This window comes from Balearica regulorum, chromosome 2 (genome assembly GCF_011004875.1).
Source record: "Balearica regulorum gibbericeps isolate bBalReg1 chromosome 2, bBalReg1.pri, whole genome shotgun sequence".
NCBI classification, from domain to species: Eukaryota; Metazoa; Chordata; class Aves; order Gruiformes; family Gruidae; genus Balearica; species Balearica regulorum.
In genome coordinates this window covers 167,289,823-167,302,574 of record NC_046185.1, presented here as the reverse complement: position 1 = coordinate 167,302,574, position 12,752 = coordinate 167,289,823, and the positions used below count along the sequence as shown (strand labels likewise).

Genomic DNA, 12,752 nt, shown 5'->3' with positions numbered 1-12,752 from the left:
TAGTTAAAGCCAAGGCTACTGCGAACAGCCGGTACGTATGTGGGAGGAAATCGTTCAATAGTAGAGGAGCTGACACACATCTCCGCTATACTCTGGCAACAGGCATGTTTCTTGGCGACAAAGTGGTTTTATTCAGATGTAAATATACCAGTGGCTGAGAACCAACATGGTGGAGCAACTGAGAACCATCTCCAGAGGCTAGTTTTTTAAAAAACACAGAAATACTTTTTTTTCCAAGTTTCTGTGGTATGTAAGCTGACGTGTTAAGGCCTTCCTTTATGGCCTCAAGCACAGAAGGGGCATAACAGAATCCAGAGTTGCTTGATATGACATGCTCAGTACTGACAAAACATGTGTGGTTGTGGCCAGGTTGTTATTTTGCAGACAGCTGTGGAAATTCAGGTCGTTCACCTTTCCCAGCAGTCCTCCTGTCCCTCAGCTGCAAGTTGCTGCTCCCACAGCTCTGCCAGCGGTTTGTGTTAACCCCCCAATCCATGCACAGGGGCGAGGTCTATTTAACATCGCCGTTAATGACCTGGGTGAGGGAGCAGAGCGCACGCTCGCCAGGTTTGTAGACCATGCCAGATGTGGGAGAGCAGTCGGTATGGTGGAGAGCATGGTTCGCCGTTCAGAGACGCTTTGATGAGTTGGGAAGATGGACTGACGCGAGCCTCAGGAAGCTCGGCAAACATCCAGCAGAGCGGTCGGAGTGGGGAGCTGGAGCATATAATGGAGGAGGAGAGGCTGAGGAGAGTGAGCATCTTCAGCCCTAAGTAGGCTCGGGGATGGTCTTACTGCTGGCCTACAACTGCATACTGGGAAGATGTAGAGGGGGTGGAACCAGATTCTTCTCAGGGTATGTACTGGAAGGACAAGGGGCGATGGACAGCTGGGAAATTCTGATAGATCTAAGGAAAAAAAATGTTCATTATGAGGATTATCAAATACTAGAATAGGTACTCTGAGAGGCTGTGGGATCCCACTCTTTGGAGAGTGCAAACCCAGACTGGACATTGCTCTGAGCGACCTGCTCTTGTTGGCCCTGGTTTGAGCGGGAGGTTGCACTGGAGCCCTCCAGAGATCCCTTCCGCATGAGGGGTCTGCGATGCCTGGAGGTCGCTGCTCGAAGCAGGGGCCAACCCCAAAGCTAGGCTCAGCCCTGCCTCGTTGACTTTTGAATAGCTCCAATGGTGGAGAGTCCACAGCTACTCTGGTCCCTTGTCCAGTGTTTGACTGCTCTCATTGTGAGGAATTTTTTCCTTATATCTAATTGGAATTTCCCTTGCTACGCTTGTGTCCTTTCCCTCTGCATCCCTGAGATCACTAATTAATTAGCTGAAGACTACATTTTAGATCCCCTCCTCAGTCTCCTCCAGGCTGGATGCGTCCAGTTAACCCAGTGTTGTCTTTTGCACCATGTTCTCCTGCCGCATCACCATTTTGGTGGCCTCCACTGGACTAGCTGTGGTAGCACGGGCTGACAGGCACCTCTGGAGGGCATCTGGTCCACCTCCCTGCTGACGCTGGATTTTGGGGTGCTGTACTCAATGAACAGGATGAGGAAGGGTGACTGCTTGTGGATGAGCAGGACAAAGGGAGGTGTGCAGTCATCTTCCTGGGAGGTGGCAATTTATTGTTTCTGTAGGCCCAACTCATTGCACCCACTGAAATTACTTTAATCTCTGGCTTCAGAGAACAGTTTTCCCCACCGAGGAACTAGTAAGAAGGCAAAATCCTTGTAACCCAGCAGACCTTTAGGGAGTGAAAAAAATCCACGTGCAAGTTATGCCTCTGCCAGGATTTGGGGCATTTTTGCTTCGGAGGATGGCAAGAGTTGAAAGTTTTCAATGTAGGATTGCGTGCAGGGCTAGCTAAATCTTGGTAAACTAGGAAAAAGCACGTGTGAAATGTTCAGCATCCAGAAGAGCTCAGTGTTGCCGTCACCCTTGGTGCTGTAGCTGTGACCTGTGGTGGTGGTCAGGTCTTCACCACTGACTGTGGAGGTGGAACCATCAGCTGTATTGCTCTCAGCGTTTCCTGCAGCTTCTGGATATCGAAGCTTCCTGATCGTGTGCGGCAGCAGGCACTGCTTGTTTCAGTGTCTCTGACAATAGCCTGGTCTAGGTCTGAAGCTTCAATCCGAGAAGTGACAAGATCATTTCTGAGGCCTGAGCTGCTCCACCGGTGCTTGTGAGGCAAAAGCAGCGTGTCCCGTTGTTATTCCTGCAGCACACTGGCTGTTTAGATTTTTTGCCTCTGATTTTAAACGAGTTAAGTTCTATAAAAGACTTTTGTTCTGACTCCTTAAAACTGATAAGTGATTGCACAGGGAAATCCACCTCTGGATAAGCATGCGGTATGAACCTGAAGTGTTTTCCTTAGATTTCTGGATACAGTCATCAGCATCAAAATCATTTGATGAAGGAGAAGGACTTGGGGGTGCTGGGGGACGAGAAGCTCCACATGAGCCGGCAACGTGCGCTGGCAGCCCAGAAAGCCAGCCGTGTCCTGGGCTGCGTGTCCAGCAGCGTGAGCAGCAGGTCGAGGGAGGGGATTCTGCCCCTCTGCTCCGCTCTGGGGAGACCCCCCTGCAGTGCTGCGTCCAGCTCGGGGGGCCCCAGGACAAGCAGGACACGGAGCTGTTGGGGCGAGTCCAGAGGAGGCCCCGGAGATGCTGCGAGGGCTGGAGCACCTCTGCTCTGGAGACCTCAGGCTGAGAGAGTTGGGCTGGTTCAGCCTGGAGAAGAGAAGGCTGCGGGGAGACCTTGGAGCCCCTTCCAGTCCCTGCAGGGGCTCCAGGAAAGCTGGCGAGGGGCTGGTGCCAAGGGCAGGGAGGGACAGGCCAAGGGGAATGGCCTGAAGCTGCAGGAGGGGAGATGGAGATGGGATGGGAGGCAGCAATCCTTCCCTGGGAGGGTGCTGAGGCCCTGGCAGAGGGTGCCCCGAGAAGCTGGGGCTGCCCCTGGCTCCCTGGCAGTGGTCAAGGCCAGGTTGGATGGGGCTTTGGGCAAGCTGGGCTAGTGGAGGGTGTCCCTGCCCATGGCAGGGGTGGCACTGGGTGGGCTGGGAGGTCCCTGCCCACCCAAACCAGTCTGGGGTTCTGTGATTTAGTGAAAAAATCATTCTTCCTTGGTCACCTGTTCAACTCATTCTGCTTTGTTTATCACATACACTCGATTTTATTATTTTAATTTATGTCTGTCTCAGCCTCAGTCAGATGCAGGATGATTGCTGTATGTATGTATTTCCATCAGGCTTTTGTTTTCAGCAGATCATTTGTGACAGTAGGTGCCACGTGTCATTTGGAAGGGCTAAAACTGATTGCTGCTTGTGAAAGAAAAGAGGCTGTGCTGCGTCTCCAGATTGTGGCTTTTGTTGGGCATTTGCACCTCTGATGTATTATGACATGTTTTTATTATTCCTTTTTCTCTTCCCTCCCATTGCACAATGAAATGATAATAATTGGATGTTGTATTCTTGTCAGACTAATAAAATAGTAAATCCGACACGCTTTGCTTCTGATTTCATTGTTCTTTTTTCAGCCTTTTGCTGTTCAGCCTGAAGCTTTGTCTTTAGCTGTTGCTTGTTCCCTCCATGGCCTTTGATGATTCAGGCTAATCCCCAACAAAGTGGGCAGAGTATTGCATGAAAACAATTCTGAGGCCTTTATATTTATTCTGGCAATATTGCGAGAAAAGTTCAGCTATAAACAGGAAAATATGTCAGAAATATGCCTGATAGATCGTCGTGCATCAGGCAGCAAAAAGACAGAAGTTTTATCATCAGAAAGCTCAGGAAACTGGGGTCTCCAGTTCATTTTGGTGCTGACAACTCCCACTTATTGGTCATTATCTTCGTAATAGCACTCTTGCTTTTTCCACTAGTTCAATTCTGATATGATTTTAACCACTTTCGGGAACCTCTGGAGCTAAAAATAATATTCTAAACTCTCTGAAACATTAGCATCTCAACTTTGAAATCATTTGAAGGCTTTGTTGTGGGATAGCTGCTACAATCATCTGGTGGTTGTAGTAACAAAGAAGCAAGCAGATAAATATTTCATAGCTGGTTTGGTATCTCATTGCTACTATTAAAAGCGCTTTGAGGACCAATGAAGTTGATGACAAATATTGGAAATAATTTAAATCTTAATGAGGAAAATGTGGTGATTAGTATGGGGCTTGGGTCAGAAGAGTAGCCATTTATTTACAGTCATTGTCTCATTTTTGTGCGAGCTACAGAATAGTTGAGATGTGGCTGTACTCAGTCACTTTCAGGTGATAGAGAGTAATTCAGGTGAAGTCCTGCAAGAACTTCTCTTCTTTTTCTCCCAGGATTTTTAGCTGCATTCTCTCTTGTGTTGGGGAAATACATCAAGCAGGTCCTATGAAAGCTAAAGCTCTCTTGTATTGCAGCTGTGTCTCCTGTCCTGCAGAGCTTGGCTTAAGCTGGAGTGGGCTCACGTTTAATGACACAGTAATTTCTTGCGCTCTTCTGTCTAAAAACCTAATGAAAAAATAAAAAAGCACAATGTTTCTTGCTTATATCTTAATCGTAGTTACCCGCTGCTGAAGCTGCCGCTGCCCGGAACAGGACCTGTGGAGTACAGCACCCCCGTGAAGGATTACTCTCCACCCTCTCCAGATGCAGGTCTGCAGCAAGGGGATCTCGGCGAGCGTCCCGACTGGGTGAGTCCTGCACTGGGGGTGGCTGGGTGTGCTGGGGGTGTGTGGGGGGGTTGATGAGACAGTGAGACATCCCTGCTGTGTTACATACACTTTACTGTAATCAATGGAAAGTATTTCTGGTGACATTTTGCTTTGCATAACTGCTATGTTTAGGCTGCATTTGTCTTGTAGCAGTCTTACTCTATCAGAAAAATGGATGCTAGGCATTTGGAAGAACTAAAAGCTCTGAAACGCTGTTTAAGAGCCCATTTTTTAAGGATAACTTTATATAAGGCAAGTAGTATACTTTTTAAAACATTATTCTTCCCCCTGAGGGTGCTGAGGCCCTGGCAGAGGTTGCCCCGAGAAGCTGTGGCTGCCCCTGGCTCCCTGGCAGTGGTCAAGGCCAGGTTGGATGGGGCTTTGGGCAAGCTGGGCTAGTGGAGGGTGTCCCTGCCCATGGCAGGGGTGGCACTGGGTGGGCTGGGAGGTCCCTGCCCACCCAAACCTTTCTGTGATTCTATTATTAGGTTTTTAAATAAGTTTAATGATGAGTTCTGGCATAACAGGCCCCAATTTCCTAATGTCATACGAAGGCATGCTCCCTAGAGCAGCAGAACAAGCCTCTTGCTGACACACACTGCTTCACATACCTGTCCTTGGCCTCCTCTGAAGGGTGAGAATCAGATTTAGTCAGCCGTTACTGCTATAACTGTGGAGGTGTTACCCGTAATTACAATAGTGGTTTCGGTGTTGTCAGCCTCTCTCTGGAGGGATCTGGATTCTGGCTATCAAGCAGCTTGTCCTTCAGAGATCACTACCATCAGAATGGGAATGTCTGTCTGGCCTGCAGGTGGAAGACATACTGTCCAGCTCCTCAGCGCTTGCAATTTTCTCTCCTTTGGCTGTAAAATACTGCATCTAGCCGGGTTTTTGCTGATGACATAAGTAGTCTAGGCTTCACCTCCAAGACACAGGCTTTTTTCTTACACTATCGAGTTTTTTGTTTGAATTTGGACAGCTAAAGACTGTCTGTGGAGCTTGCTACTACAGTGTGGTCTAGGGAATGCAGGGATGCTGGAAGAACCTGGTAAATTGGGTATAATCTAAAGGAGGGTTTTGGTTTGGTTTTGTTTTGTTTTTTTAATTGGCTGGTATGTATCGTGCAGGTAAACTAGACTTACATCCCTATGTTAAGGGTAAGGAATTGACTTTTCTTTTGCATGAACAAACTGGAACCCTGATGCTTTCCAAGAAGGCTGATAGCCTGGTCCAGGAAATCAGAAAACAATTCTCAAGTCATCCTTTGTAACCTGCATTGTTCTTTTTCATTCCAGCGTCTCTCTTAAGTAGAAGTTACATGTTGGATTAATGCTTTTGATGCCTTGAGCTCTCAACTCTGTGTGTGTGCTCTTTTCACTGTGATTGAAATTTGCCACCTTCTACACTCCCTGGTGCCACTGAGAGCTTTTTGCACTATACGGTTAACTTGGGCCGCTGCTGGCTGATTAAATCTTCCCTTCTGCTTTGTTGCCTAGTTCAGCTAATAGAGCACAAAAGTTCTGTCTGCCACGGCATGTCAGCTCTGCAGTCCCCAGAGCAGGGTCAGCAGCCTGGGCACGGAGACCAGGAAGGTTTAAACGGCATACAGCAGAATCAGCACAGGTTGGGGTTCTATTTACTACAGCGTCGGGAGAGGCAGCGAGTCTCTGCTCTTGCCTTTCATCCCGGTACCAAATTCAGCAGGAACTGGGAGCCTCTGCCTCACAAAGCAGCGCAATAGACTGATGCCAAAATGGTCAGTGGCATTTTGCCTCTTTGAGAAACAGACTCTTTTTGTTCTTGCTAGGTTAGTACTGTCATGTTTCACCTCTAATTTGGGAAAGGAAAATATAGTCTGGCAAACCCCTTCCTGAAATGTTGCCAAACTGTGGTCTAATTCTGCTAAGCAGCTTCCTACTCACCGTGTGTTTTCATTCTCCCTCTCGTTTCCCCCACAGTATGTTGGTGCTCCTGTGGCCTACATTCAGCAGATCTTCGTGAAAGCTACCGTCTCCCCATGGCAGAAGAACTTCCTTGCTGTTGATGTATTTCGTTCACCCCTTTCCCGCGTCTTCCAGCTAGTGGAAGAGATTAGAAACCATGCCCTGAGAGACAGGTAATTAACTGTTCATTAAAGTTTGTGTAGAAGGCAGACTGACCCACTGTTGTGCACACCCACCTTCTAAATTACTGCCTCGTAAGTCTGATTATTAGCTTTGAATCTGTAAGATTCTCAAAATGAAAAGAAAATGAGAGATCACTGCTAACAGGTGACATCACACCCGCCCTGCACATAGAGCAGTTTAGCTTTTGCACTAGAGAACTTGCCTGTCCTCTAGTCACTGATAATTGTCAGGAATCTTCCAGGCCTGGAAGGGGCCTCCGAGGTTATACCTGTCACAGCAGACAGCAGCGTCATATAATCCCTTCGTAAGCGTGTAAGCTTCGTATTAAAGCAAGTTCATTTGACCCCACCATGCCCATTGTGAAGCTCTTCTCGAATTTCACATGGTCAGGAACCTTCTTCTGACTTTCCACTTTGGCTATATTTAGGACCTGATTGGTTTTGTCCTGACAGTCTTTGTACAAAAATAGCTTTCCCCTGCTTCCAGATATTTACAGGGAAAACTCATCCTCCCCACCCTGTATCCTTGTTTGTTAAGCTAAACATATGAAACTCTTGACTTACTCTGGCTCTGTATTCAGTTCGTTGTCCTGGTTGCTCCTCTTGGCACTGTTTTAGTGTATCTTTCCTGAACGTGGGAGATTAGAACTGTACACGGTATTCTCAGAGAAGTCTCATTTGTGCATTAATTTCCATGGAAATGCCTTTCCTGAAATATAGTGTGATTGCATGTCCCTTTTTCCTGGCCAGCCACATCCATTTTACACATTATGAAGTGGTTGATTAACGTCCCTGTGTCCCTCTCTGTCATTTCCAGTTGATGAGCTCCCATTTCATAGCAGAAACTCCTTTTAGTCCCCAAGTGCATGGTCTCACACTGTGTACTGTTAATAGAAAGGGGATTAAATTTATTCCAGCCCTCACATCATCTTTCAGATAATTCTGTTCCTTTTCTGTACTAACAGTGTTTCTTTATTTTGTGTCACTGGCAGATGTCCCTATATCTTATTCCAACATTATTAATAAAAATATATAATAGTCTGGATTCTCTGAACTCTCTGTGAGAAATTCCACTTTATTTTCCTCAATACCGGTGGGTTCCCCTTTCAGCAGCCCCATGACCATTTTCCTGTTAACCTACTTTACTGCATTACAGTTTTTGTGTGAGCTTCTGTCTTTACTGTGCATTTTCTGCATCAAAAGCTTTTTTGGAGCCCAAGTAGATGAGATCTGCTGTGCTTTCCCCATCCAAGAAGTTAGGCATTTTAAAGAAGAGACCACTCAGATTAGTTTGGCATATTCTCTCTTTGTAAACCAGGAATACATTTTATACATGTTAACTTGCTTCTGGTTTGGATTCGGTTTTTTTAGGGGGGGGTTGGTTTTTTTTAATAAGTTTTCTAAGTTTTTATTTGTGGTCAAGTTCTTAGCTGGGTTTACTTTCCAAGGACAGAAAGGCTTCCCTACCTGTCTATGTTCAGTGAGAATAATGATGCTGAGAACAGGCCGAGTGTGGTGAAAAATGGTGAGGTTAGAGTCTTTGATCATTTCCTACCTTTTCAGCCAGGAGCTTTCTTCATTCTTTGTCCTCTAACTCACATGGGTAAGGAAGATTTACTGCTTGTTCATATTGACAGCATCCTTCATTGCTTCATTTTTGAGACTGTCCACTTTACTCGTCTACCTGATGATTTGTCCCTTTTTTTTAAACCATTCCTTGCAAGCTAGCTGCCTGCTCTCTTTCTGATAATGTTTTAGAAATGCCATTTATGCTGTTAAATATCATATATGTAACTTTAGATAATCATCAGCACATAGTTGCCAATTTCAAGTTAGAAACAACTGGCTCCCAGTATGTGTGTTGTCTTTTTACTATCTCTCCTTGGTTTTGCCCTTGATGAACAGTGATGCAGCAAAGAAGCAAAATTAAACTTACATAGCGACCAGGAGGAAAAGGCTAGGTAGTTGTTTTAGGCGTTTAGACCTAAACTTTGGGATAAGTTTGGGATAACTCCCATTTTGGTGACAGACTCGGATATTTCAAGAAACATCTTACTTTGAGATAAATTCTGAAATTACTTCAAAAGTTGTTATGAAGTTCCTTGTTGTCAGTTGCTTTTGTCGGTATCAAAGTTAAGTGCAGCTGATTTTCTTAATATGAACAAGGGCATCCTTTTATACTAAAGTACAGAAAGAGCTGAAGATTATTGACAACTGTCTAGGAAGTACAAAGTGATTATATTTTCATCAGCTGTAAGCTTGCTGAAGCTTTGAGCAGTCATCATTTGTAAAAAGTTAGAAGTGAACTGAAATTTGTTGTTCGCTCCAGTTCATGATTTTTGGTATCACTCTCCGAATCCACAACGTACTGGTAGGGACATTGGCTGTGTGCATTTGCTTCGCCAATAAGAACAGACATAAGCTTATCTGCAGTATAAACTGTTATCACTGTTATGTTTCAGAGTTAGCTAGAGCTGAAATACAAAAATTAATCATCTTAGTCTTCCTGGAGCTATTATCAGAGGCATCATTGCATCATTTCCTTTAAATTATCTTTCAGAAGGCTTCTGTTCCTATAAACACAGTATTTTCAAGCATATTTTCTAGTATTTTCTTTTGAGAGCTGTGACTTTTCTAGATATCCTGCCATATAGTGACAAGATAAAGATTCTGGAGGGAGTGTTCACAAAGACATAACTCAAATCATCATTGATTGGTTTCCATGTTTGCTCTTTCTAGTCATTTAAAGAAAAAAAACTCCTCTGGAGAAGGCATTTTACAATAGGACCCTAAATGATTTGTCTTCAGGAGCCACCTTCTCTGTAATCTGCGAGACTGGAGCCAGGGAAGACTCGTCTCCTGTATCTTAACTTAGCCTTTGTTAGATATACCCTTCCTGTGCAAATCCCACCAGTCACCCGTATCGTGTTGAGGGAAGTGTTCCCTTCTGGACCAGCAGCTCTTCCTTGTCTAGCCAGAGAGCGTGCTGATAGGTTCTGTCACTAAACCTTCACAGATCCTGTGGTGAGCCCAAGTTGAGTCTCACTTGAATTACTAGTTGAGAAAGGTTGTTTAATTGTGTTAAAATGACATTTGGGAACAAACACAAGTTCCATTTCATACCGGTTACACCTCTATTAATTTCTGAACCTGCCAGGCATTTTCTTTTCTATACAATGCAGAGGAATTCTGAAAACATTTTGCACCGTTGTAGATATTGGATCCTTTGTACGTTTTAGAGCACTCTGTATACCTTAAATAATTCACTTCAGAAACGCTAATAAAGATTTCTGTATAGTGTCTCATTCAGCATATGTGGAAAAAAGTATGCAGAGGAGTTTATGTCTTTGCAGAAGAATTCCAGGGAGACAGTTTCTCTGTATTCTGGAGGTATCTTAAATGTGGAACTGAAAATGGTGGCACCTAGGATGGGTGAAGAGTGAAAGCTATGTGGCCAGACAGTATGCAGAGAAACGATAATGGGGTTCTGGAGTCTGTACATGTGTTACAGCCAGATCCCAGTCTATGGCCCCAGGCTCTTGATCCTCAGTTATTAAGAACAAGAGCAGTAACGAGGTGATGCAGGTCCTTGGGGTATTCATCTCTGCAACTTTGCCTTTTGTTTGTGAGAGTTGTAACATAGGTGGCAGTGTCTAACCTTTGTTTGCGTTTCAGTTCTGGTGTCAAAAGCTTGGAGGAAGTTTGCCTTCAGGTAACAGATCTTCTGCCTGGCCTCAAGAAGCTGCGGAATCTGCTCCCCGAACACGGCTGTCTGTTACTGTCTCCAGGGAACTTCTGGCAGAACGACAGAGAGCGATTCAATGCTGACCCAGATATCATCAAAACCATCCACCAGCATGAACCAAAGACATTACAAACATCAGCTACCCTCAAAGGTAAGAGACTGAAGTGCCGAAAAAGCTGTGAGAACACCCTGTGGCTTGCACGGCTGTTTTGTCCTTTGTATCTAGATGGCCAATGTTAGCAAATTGGGTGGCGTTTCATTACTCAGAGCATCTGGAATGAAGCTACTAAATACATGTCATCTCTCATTTCATATCTCTGTTTGAACTCAGTTCTGTAACTGTTGGGTGAATAATTCCACTCAGTCAGCCTCCTTTCTATAGGTGTAAAAATAGCAGATAACATGTCCAACTCTTTTTGTTCCTCTTACTCTACGTATGCTCTACTCTATCTTTTTCCCTTATGCTATTGTCTGTCTTACTCAAAGACTGTTTCACTGTCAGAGATCAATGAACATTTATCCTGCTCCCCCTTCTGCATTCACTCATAGTTGCTTGCCTATACCCCGAGTTGCTGCTGGATCTCATAAAAGTATTTTTCTCTCTTAATTAAAAAAAATAAGGCTGATCATGTCTGGCATCATATGGTTTAGTGGTTCCTTAAGGCCAGATGAAATGCTATTCCTCTGTTTTTAAAGGAACTTTGTAGGTGTCAGGAAGCCTATGGTATGACATGTCTGAAAAGGGGTTTTGTAACCCTAAAGTGAGTTTGGTTTAGAGGTTATTTTTTGAGCATCCAGAGTGTGTGCACACTTGTGGTTTGGAGCATATGGAGTGCTCTCTTTGAGTGCTCATTCGCAAACAAGATAGAGGTCCACGATATCCTGGGAATTCCTGACAACGGTGGTAGAGTTCATCCTGACGCGTAATTTTTTTAAGTCTGTGTTTAGTGCACAAGGTTAACAGAAGAGACAATAAATACTTCTTTGCAATGCAAAGTCTTTTTGGAACCACTGGTTCAAATCACACACCAACATGCACAAGACCAAGTATCCAAGTATTTCTTTGTCTGCATCCTTAAAGATAATGCCTGTCTCCTCTGTTGAAGGACAGATTGGGTGCCCACTTGACGTGCCTGCACACTAACACACAGAGCATGGGGAGCAAGCAGGAGGAATTAGAGGTGTGTGTAGCTGGAGCGCTACAACCTCATCCAGTTCACAGAGGTGGCGTGGGGTGGCTCACAGTACTGGTGCGCTGCTGTGGGTAGATGCAGGCTCTTCAGGAAGGACAGGCCGGGAGGGTGAGGAAGGAGAGTTGTCCTTTTTGTGAGAGAGCAACAGGAACGTGTGGAGCTTTGCTTAGGAACGGGCAATGAGTCAGTTGAGAGCTTATGGGTTAGGATTAGAGGGCAGACCTTGTGTGCTGCAGACTGTCTGGTCGGGAAAGAAGATGAGGACAGATAAATTCCCCACAGGAAGGAAGGGATTTTTGTGTTTAAAGGGAATTTCCCATGTTTTAATTTGTGCCCATCACCTCTCATCCTGTCACTGGGCACCACTGAGAAGAGACGCTCTGTCTTCTTTACTCCCTTGCATCAGGTATTTATACACGTTTATACTCACCAGAGCACCAAGAAAGTGCTTCCAGTAAGAACCGTAGTTCTCATTCAGCATTCTTCACCTCTTACATCCTATCTTTTTTGTTTGTGGGGGTTTTTTTGTTATCCTAATGTTTCGTTCATACTGTGTTTTTGCAGATCTGTTGTTTGGGCTCCCTGGAAAGTACAGCGGGGTGAACCTCTATAATAGGAAGCGAGTGGTATCATACACTGTCACACTGGGTCTCCAGCGATATGATTCCAGGTAAGGAGCTTTAGCTGTGCCATTTCTATGTTAGGGATCCCTTATTCATTTCTTGGCAAGTTTGCTGTTCTCTCGACTCTGATTATTGTTATGTTTTTCTTTAATACCCATTTTCTTGTGGTTTAGAATACTTTAGGATCTTCTGAATGTGCTATAGAAAAACAGGTTGCCTTTTTGGGGAGAAAACTTGCTGTGTTTTAGGGAAATAAAATACTATCAGTTCTTAATTACTCTTTACAAAAAGTATATATAATACCCAAAGCTGCCAATGAGAGTTTTTCCGATGATGGCTTCATCTGCTCACAGAGCT

The 12,752-nt window shown here is 44.9% G+C and overlaps 1 protein-coding gene across 6 annotated transcripts in view; it reads left to right on the top strand.

Annotated features, from left to right (window-relative positions):
* The window catches only part of SCAP (SREBF chaperone), a 68,748-nt gene that overhangs the window by 31,327 nt on the left and 24,669 nt on the right, over nucleotides 1–12,752 (top strand). For all 6 annotated transcript variants that reach the window (XM_075746919.1, XM_075746917.1, XM_075746922.1 and 3 more), the window contains 4 exons: nucleotides 4,559–4,688; nucleotides 6,668–6,825; nucleotides 10,510–10,730; nucleotides 12,337–12,442. In XM_075746919.1, the coding sequence (XP_075603034.1) occupies nucleotides 4,559–4,688; nucleotides 6,668–6,825; nucleotides 10,510–10,730; nucleotides 12,337–12,442 (615 nt within the window). The remainder of the gene's footprint in view (nucleotides 1–4,558; nucleotides 4,689–6,667; nucleotides 6,826–10,509; nucleotides 10,731–12,336; nucleotides 12,443–12,752) is intronic.